The sequence below is a fragment of the Sapajus apella genome, unplaced genomic scaffold (assembly GCF_009761245.1).
Source record: "Sapajus apella isolate SASKATOON/1434 unplaced genomic scaffold, GSC_monkey_1.0 scaffold173, whole genome shotgun sequence".
In the NCBI taxonomy this organism is placed as follows: domain Eukaryota; kingdom Metazoa; phylum Chordata; class Mammalia; order Primates; family Cebidae; genus Sapajus; species Sapajus apella.
The window spans coordinates 1,187,394-1,196,108 of NW_022437113.1; the positions used below are offsets into that span (position 1 = coordinate 1,187,394).

The following is an 8,715-nucleotide window of genomic DNA, read 5'->3' on the forward strand; positions in this document are numbered from 1 at the left end:
ATAAAGAACAAAAAAAAAACAAAAAGAAAAGAGAGAGAAAAAGAGAGAAAGAAAGAAAAGAAAAGGAGGAGGGGAGAGGAGGGGAGGAGAGGGGAGGGAAAAGATAAATACTTCTCCAGGGGAGGGGGCAGGGAGGAGTGGGGAGGGGAGGGGAAGGGGGGAGGGTAGAGAAGGGAAGGGAGGGGAGGGGCGAAGGCAGGGGAGGGAAGGGGAGGGAAGGGATGGGGGGGAAGGCAGGGGAGGGGAGGAGAGGGGGGGAAAAAAGATAAATACTTCTCCAGGACAGCTGTAGGGAGCTTTAAAGCCCTTCAGCCAAACCCCTCCCCTCCCCAATCCCCTTTTCAGTCAGACCTGTTCCGGTCTGTGGCAGGTTCCTTCTCCAAACTCAGGATCAATCAATGTCACCTCTCCCAAGAGGCCACCCCTGACCTCCCTGGCTAAAGTTACTCCCCATCACAGTACCCGGTTTCATTGTCCTTTAAATGCTTATCATGCTGAGACCCTACATGTCTCTCTTTTTTTTTTCTTTAAATCACTCCTGCTGTGCCACCTACATGTTTCTCTTTAGTTTTCTTTCTCCTTCCCTCCTTCCTTCCTTCCCTCCTTCCTTCCTTCCTTCCTTCCTTCCTTCCTTCCTTCCTTCCTTCCTTCCTTCCCTGCCTCCCTCCCTCCCTCCCTCCATCCTTCCCTCCCACCCTTCTTCCCTCCTTCCCTCCTTTTTGAGGAAATCTCACTCTGTCACCCAGGCTGGAATGCAGTGGCACAATCTCAGCTCACTATAACCTCTGCCTCCTGGGTTCAAGTATTCAATTCTCCTGCCTCAGCCTCCTGAGTAGCTGGGATTACAGGCACATGCCACCATATCCAGGTAATTTTTGTATTTTTAGTAGAGACGGGGTTTTGCCATGTTAGGTAGGTCTCGAACTTGTGGCCTCAAGCGATCTGCCCACCTCGACCTCCCAAAGTGCTGGGATTATAGGCATGAGCCACCATGCCCGGTCTGACGGCATCCGGTTTTATTAGCTTTTGAATACTTATCACATGCTAGGATCCTACATGTGCCAGGCATGGTGGCTCACGCCTGTAATCCCAGCACTTTGGGAGGCTGAGGCAGGTGGATCATGAGGTCAGAAGTTCAAGGCCAGCTTGGCCAAGATGATGAAACCCCATCTCTACTAAAAATACAATAATTAGCCGGGCGTGGTGGTAGATGCCTATAATCCCAGCTACTTGGGAAGCTGAGGCAGGAGAATTGCTTGAACCCGGGAGGCGGAGGTTGCAGTGAGCCAAGGTTGCGCCATTGCACTCCAGCCTGGGTGATAGAGTGAGACTCCATCTCAAAAAAAAAAAAAAAAAAAAAAAAAAAGCCGGGCGCTGTGGCTCACGCCTGTAATCCCAGCTCTTAGGGAGGCAGAGGTGGGAGGATAGCTTGAGCCCAGGAGTCCGAGACCTGCCTGGGCAATATAGCGAGACCCCGTTCTACACAAAAAGGAAAAAAACAAAAAGACCTAACGTGGGGAGAAATGCCAGATGTAGGTGATGGGGGATGGAGGCAGCAAACCACATTGCCATGTGTGTGCCTATGCAACAATCCTGCATGATCTGCACACGTACCCCAGAACCTAAAGTACAATAAGAAAACAAACAAACAAAAACCTTAAGATCCCACATGTTTCTCTTTTTAGTTTTCACCGGCCCCTGCTAGATGAGGGCAGGGTGAGGGGCTCAGACCCCAGCCCAGAGCAGGACTGGGTACATAGCAGGTGCTCAATAAATGAGAGAATGGAACAGGGAATCCAAAACAGGGGGAAGGCCTGGGATCAGGTCCCCCAGGGACAGCCTTTTCCAAACTCTGGGAATTCACAAGGCAACCACGCAGCTTTAGCCAAAATCGGTCGACCATCTGTTGTGTTTCTTATGTAAGATATTTCCCCCAAGTTGACTCACTTTTGAATTAAGTAATTTTATTTTAAGAAGAGACTTTACATCAATACCCTAACGGCATACCAGTTTCACCTGCCAAAGACTGGAAGTCACTGTCAAAACAGATAACCACAAAAAGGAATAGTATTAAACTTTGTTCAGTCCTTATGAAGTGAGGTAATGAAAACTTGAAGATGAGGCCGGGTGCAGTGGTTAACCCCTGCCATCCCAGCACTTTGGGAGTCCAAGACGGGTGCATCATTTGAGATCAGGAGTTTGAGACCATCCTGGGCAACATGGTGAAACCCCGTCTGTAACTAAAAATACAAAAACTAGCTGGATGTGGTGGCACGCACCTGTGATACCAGCTCCTCAGGAGGCTGAGGCAGGAGAACTGGCTGAACCCAAGAGGTGGAGGTTGCAGTGAGCCGAGATTGCACCACTGCACTCCAGCCGGGGCAACAGAGCGAGACTCTGTCTCAAAAACAAACAAAAAGGAATAGTATTAAGCTCTGTTCGGTCCTTGTGAAGGGAGATAATAAAAACTCTTGAAGATGAATCAGCTCCCGGCTGGGTGCAGTGGCTCACACCTGTAATCCCCGCACTTTGGGAGGCCAAGGTGGGCAGATCACCTGACGTCAGGTGTTCGAGACTAGCCTAGCCAACATGGTGAAATCCTGTCTCTACTAAAAATACAAAAAAATAGGCGGGCGTGGTGGCAAGTGCCTATAATTCCAGCTACTTGGGAGGCTGAGGCAGGAGAATTGCTTGAACCCAGGAGGTAGAGGTTGCAGTGAGCTGAGATCATGCCACTGCACTCCAGCCTGGGTGACAGAGTGAGACTCTGTCTCAAAAAAAAAAAAAAAAAAAAAAAAAAAAAAAAAAAAGATGAATCAGCTCCCAGCAGAGTCTTTTGACTAGAAAGAATGAGAGATAAAGAGACACCACATCCCTCCCTTGAGCTATGGTGATGCCCCAAAGCCACTTGGCTGCCTCTAGCTCTGAGAACCCAGCCTAAGACTGACCTTGACCAAGCTGTCATCCAAGATGGCCACTTCTTCCTTGGGGGCCACTGATGCTGTCTGCTGTGCAAGGTCCCACCATAACAATCCCGGGGCCAGGGCACTGCGCTTGGTAGGGCCTGAGAGGCGGGGAGAAATGGAGAAATCCAGGCATTGAATGAAGGGGTGATGGGGGTTGGAGACCAGACCCTGAGAAGGAAAAAGGAGATCTCTGGACTCTGAAGTCTAATAGGCTCCAGTCCCGCTGAGGGACCCTGGCAAGCCTCTGAGCTTCAATTTCCTCATCTACACAGTGAAGTTGTAATAAAACATCAGTGAGGCCTGGCACAGTGGCTCACATCTATAATCGCACATTGGGTGTTTAAGGTGCTTGGAGTTGCCCAGTAGTTGGAGACCAGCCTAGGCAACATAGCGAGACCCCATCTCTACAAAATATTTAAAAAAATTAGCCAGGCATAGTGGCATGTGGCTCTAGTCTCAGCTACTTGGGAAGCTGAGGCAGGAGGATCGCTTGAGCCCAAGAGGTTGAGGCTGCAGTGAGCTGTCATTGTGCACTTCAGCCTGGTGACAGAGACCCTGTTTCAAAAACAAAACAAAGTAAACAAGAACACTGGAGGTTGGGCACAGTGGCTCACATCTGTAAACCCAGCACTTTTGAAGGCCGATATGGGGGATCACTTGAGGTCAGGAGTTCGAGACCAGCCTGGCCAACATGGTGAAACTCCATTTCTACTAAAAGTACAAAAATTAGCCAGGTGTGTTGGTGGGCGCCTGTAATCCCAGCTACTTGGGAGGCTGAGGCAGGAGAATCGCTTGAACTCGGGAGGCAGAGGTTGCATGAGCCAAGATTGCGCCGTTGCACTCCATCCTGGGAGACAAGAGTGAAACTGCATCTCAAAAAACAAAACAAAACAACAAAGACATTAATGGATGGCAGGGAGGGTCCAGCCTGACAGGATTCCTTTCACTGCTGTATCCCCAGTGCCTAAAATAGCACCCAGCACAGAGGACGACTGGATAAAGTCCTGATGAATGTGAAGTCTGAGACTCAAGAAGTGTGAGCAGGTACTGCTATCACTGCTGATTCCCCCTCTTTGTCTCCTTCTACTTTTCCGTGGAATTTAGAATTCCCTAAGAAGTGTGGAGTCACTGGCAGCCTTAGGAGAAGATATTTCAGCACCAGGGATAGCGCCGCCCGCCCCATCCCGCATCCTCTGCTGAGGACTTAATCTTGTGGGAGATAGAAGTTGGAGGCGATGCCTCAAGTTTCTGCCTCTGCAAAGCAGGGCAAGCTCTGACAGGTGGAGGGTTGTCAAGAAAGCGACATAGCTTTAAAGGATGTAAATGTGAGCCTGGCATATTGGCGCGCGCCTGTAGTCTCAGCTACTCAGAGGATGAGGTGGGAGGATTGCTTTCAGCTCAGGAGTTGAAGGTTGCAGTGAGCCATGGTCGTGCCACTGCACTCCCGCCTGGGTAACAGAGTGAGAGCTGTTTTGTTTTTGTTTTTGTTTTTGTTTTGAGATGCAGTCTCACTCTATTGCCCAGGGTGGAATGCGGTGACCCAATTTCGTCTCACTGAAACCTCCACCTCCCGGGATCAAGCAATTCTCTTACCTCAGCCTCCCAAGTAGCTGGGATTACAGGGGCCAGCCACCATACCCAGCTAATTTTTTTTTTGTATTTTTAGTAGAGACAGGGTTTCACCATGTTGGCCAGCTGGTCTTGAACTCCTGACCTCAGGTGATCCACCTGCCTCGGCCTCCCAAAGTGCTGAGATTACAGGCGTGAGCCACCACGCCCAGCTGACTCCATCTCTTAAAAGAAAAAATATATACACACACACACACATACACACACACACACACACACGTATATATATAGTTATAATACATAAATATAAAATTTCTTTTATGTATATATTTATAATTTATATATATATTTATAATTTATGTATGTATATCTACATCAAGGAAAAGTGTATATATATATGTACACACACACACACACACACACACACACACACACACACTTTTTTTTTCCTTTTTAAAAATATAGGGTGCAGCCCAGGTGCGGTGGCTGACGTCTCTGATCTCAGAACTTTGGGCGGCCGAGGTGAGCAGACCACTTGAGCCCAGGAGTTCGACACACATGGCAAAACTCTATCTCTTCTAAAAATCCAAAATTAGCTGGGCGTGGTGGTGCACACTCGTAATCCCAGCTACTCAGGAGGCTGAGACATGAGAATCTCTTGAACTTGGAAGGTGGAGGTTGTGATGAGTCAAGATCGTGCCATTGCACTCCAGCCTGGGCAACAAGAACAAAACTCCGTCTAAAACCTAACAATAATAATAACATGCAAATGTGTACAGCACGCAGTGGTAGCTCGGCCAATGGGAGTATCCCTTCTCCCCTCCCTGCTGGGTGGAGCCTTGCGGCAGAGAGATGAATGGGGTGACTTCTAAGCCCACAGGCTCTATCTGCCTACCTGTCAGGCAGCTGATGAGGGCTCCACATAGCACAGTGGTCAGTGTGCCCAGGGCACCATAATAGAGATAGGAGATGGCATAGAAGCTGTCAGCTAAGGCGGGTCGGCTGGCGTCCATTCCTGAGCTGGGGGTTGGGAGAGACAGAGTTGAACCTCCTCCTCCTCCTTTATTCCCTGTCTGCACTCAAAAGCTGCTCCCACCTCACTCCCTACTCCCTTCCCCCAATTGCTATGGCCTAGCACACACCTCCATTGCTGTCTGCCCAGACCTGTGCAGTAGCCAATGGTCCTTCCCTCCAGGTATCCCATCCCCACCCCAGATGTCGTCCTCCACACACAGCCAGAGGGCGCATTACTAAAATGTAACTCAGAACACCTCCTGCTGCTGCCCATCACCCTCTGTGGCTCCCTGTCACCCTCAAAATCAAACCAAATTAAACTCTCAGAAGAAGACATAGGGGGGAATCTTCATGACTGCAATTGTTTCTTAGATATGATCAAAAGCAAAAGCCCACCAAGAAAAAAATAAATAAATTGGACTTCATCAAAAATTAAAAATTTCTGGCTGGGTGCGGTGGCTCATGACTGTAATCCCAACACTTTGGGAGGTCAAGGCAGGTGGACCACCTGATGTCAGGAGTTTGAAACCAGCCTGGCCAACATGGTGAAACCCCATCTCTACTAAAAACACAAAAATTAGCTTGGCATGGTGGTGCACACCTGTAGTCCCAGCTACTCAGGAGGCTAAAGTGGGAGAATCCCTTGAACCTGGGTGGTGGAGGTTGCAGTGAACTGAGATCGCATCACTGCACTCCAGCCTACGCAACAGAGTGAGACTCCATAACACACACACACACACACACACACGTGCACACACTTTAAAAATTTCTGTGCATCAAAGATCAAAGGATTCTATCGAGAGAATGAAGACAACCTACAAAATGGGAGAAAATATCACATGCAAATTATATATCTGACAGGGGCTTGTACCCAGAATATATAAAGGTATAAAAATATATAAATTATAACTCTCAACAATAAAAAGACAAATCATTTAATTTAAAACTGGGCAAATGGCATTTTTTTTTTTTTTTTTTTTTTTTAGTTTGAGACCGGGTCTTGCTGTTGTCCCGGTTGGAGTGCAGTGGTGGGATCACGCCTCACTGCAGCCTCAGCCTCCCAGGCTCAAGAGATCCTCCTGCCTCAGCCTCCTGAGTAGCTGAGACTACAAGTGTGCACCACCACGCTCAGCTACGTTTTTCATTTTTATTTTTGTAGAGATGGGGTATTTCTGTGTTGCCCAGGCTGGATGGGCAAAGGTACAAATAGACATTTATCCAAAGAAGATACACCAATGGCCAATACACACATGAAAAGATGCTCAACATCCTTACACATCAGGGAAATGCAAATCATTTGTGATACCACGGTGGTGTCACTTCACACCCACTAGGGTGGAGAAAAAGGAGTATTGGCGAGGACGTGGAAGTTGCTGGTGGGAATATAAAATGATGAAGCCGCTGTGGAAAACAGTCTGGTAGTTCCTCAAAAAGTTAAGCATAGGCCACACATGGTGGCTCAGGCCTGTAATCCCAGCACTTTGAGAGGCTGAGGTGGGCGGATCACTTGAGGTCGGGAGTTCGAGACCAGCCTGACCCACATGGAGAAACCCCCGTCTCCACTAAAAATAGAAAATTAGCTGGGCGTGGTGGCACATGCCTGTAATCCCGGCTACTCAGGAGGCTGAGGCAGGAGAATCGCTTGAACCTGGGAGGTGGAGGTTGCAGTGAGCCGAGATCTCGCCATCACACTCCAGCCTGGGCAACAAGAGCAAAACTCCGTCTAAAAAACGTACGAACTTCCCCTGGCTGCAGATGGCTCCTACCCATCTCTCCCATTAAATGCACCCTAACCTCAGTGTAGCTGGACTGGGACTAAACTGAATGTGGCCTCAGGGCCTTTGCACCTTCAATTCCCTCCACCAGGAATGCATTTTACTAATCAGGCTTCTTATGCAGAGTGCAGGGCATTTAAGTTTCCCTTGAAGATCACACCATCCCAGGCTTGCGTCCCCACTACCAAGTCGACTCACCTGGGGGCCCTGCTGGAGTCGTTAGCAGGGAGGCGAGACGGGTCCAGGAGGCCAGAGGCGTTGGCTGAGAGAGCCACGCAGCGGGCAGCCGACGACGGCAGGACCCTCATGGTCTGCTCGCTAGGTGGGTACAGGGTGGCGCCCAGGGCCACCCACAGCGACAGCGTCAAGCCCGCGGCCAGTCCCGAGAGGACGCCCTGGGGGCGGAGCCGGCGTCAGGGGAAGGGCGGGGCCTGTTCGGCCACGCCCCCTCCCCGCCCCTCGCACTGCCCCCACTCACCGAGGTGTTACAGGCGGGCAGGAACATTCCCAAGATGAAGGCTCCGAGGAGGGGGCCGCTGATGACTCCCATGACCGTGAAGGAGCCCTGGGAGGGTAGGTGGGAGTGGGGCTGAGGGCGGAGCCCTCCCACTCCTCCGGGCCTCAGTTTACCCGCTGGGAAAGCGAGACCTCAACTCCACTGTGGGTCCCAAGGACTCCTCTGTGCCTCAGTTTCCCTAAAGGGGAGATAACCTCCGCCCCCCTTCCTGCCTCTCTCCCCTGGAGTGGAGGCAAAGATACTGATTCTTTCTTGGGGGTGGCAATCCCACCCCTAAGCCAGGGAGCCCTTTCTTTTTCTTCTTCTTTTTTTTTTAATTGAGACTGTCTCCCTCTGCTTGCTGCCCAGGCTGGAGTGCACTGGCACGATCTCGGCTCACTGCAACGTCCGTAGGGAGGCCCTTTCTGCCTCCAGGCCAGCACCCACCACCTCCCAATTCCCCTAGCCCAAGCCAGCGGGCTGCAAAAAAGTGACCTGATAGCCTCTGGAATCAAACAGAACTTAGTTCTTAATCTCAGCGACTTGGAAGGCTGAGGCAGCAGGTCACTTGAGGCCAGGAGTTCAAGACTAGCCTAGGTACAAAGTGAGACCCTGTCTCTTAAAAAAAAGTTTTGCCGGGCGCGGTGGCTCAAGCCTGTAATCCCAGCACTTTGGGAGGCCGAGGCGGGTGGATCACGAGGTCAAGAGATCGAGACCATCCTGGTCAACATGGTGAAACCCCGTCTCTACTAAAAACTACAAAAAATTAGCTGGGCATGGTGGCACGTGCCTGTAATCCCAGCTACTCAGGAGGCTGAGGCAGGAGAATTGCCTGAACCCAGGAGGCAGAGGTTGCGGTGAGCCGAGATCGCGCCATTGCACTCCAGCCTGGGTA

At 50.3% G+C, this 8,715-nt stretch overlaps 1 protein-coding gene across 1 annotated transcript in view; it reads right to left on the reverse strand.

Annotated features, from left to right (window-relative positions):
- Window positions 1-8,715, reverse strand: part of SLC5A5 (solute carrier family 5 member 5) — a 20,354-nt gene that overhangs the window by 1,087 nt on the left and 10,552 nt on the right. The window contains exons 11-14 of the mRNA XM_032267878.1: window positions 7,803-7,889; window positions 7,523-7,719; window positions 5,431-5,555; window positions 2,949-3,064 (exon numbers count right to left, since the gene is read on the reverse strand). Coding sequence (XP_032123769.1) covers window positions 2,949-3,064; window positions 5,431-5,555; window positions 7,523-7,719; window positions 7,803-7,889 — 525 coding nt within the window. The remainder of the gene's footprint in view (window positions 1-2,948; window positions 3,065-5,430; window positions 5,556-7,522; window positions 7,720-7,802; window positions 7,890-8,715) is intronic.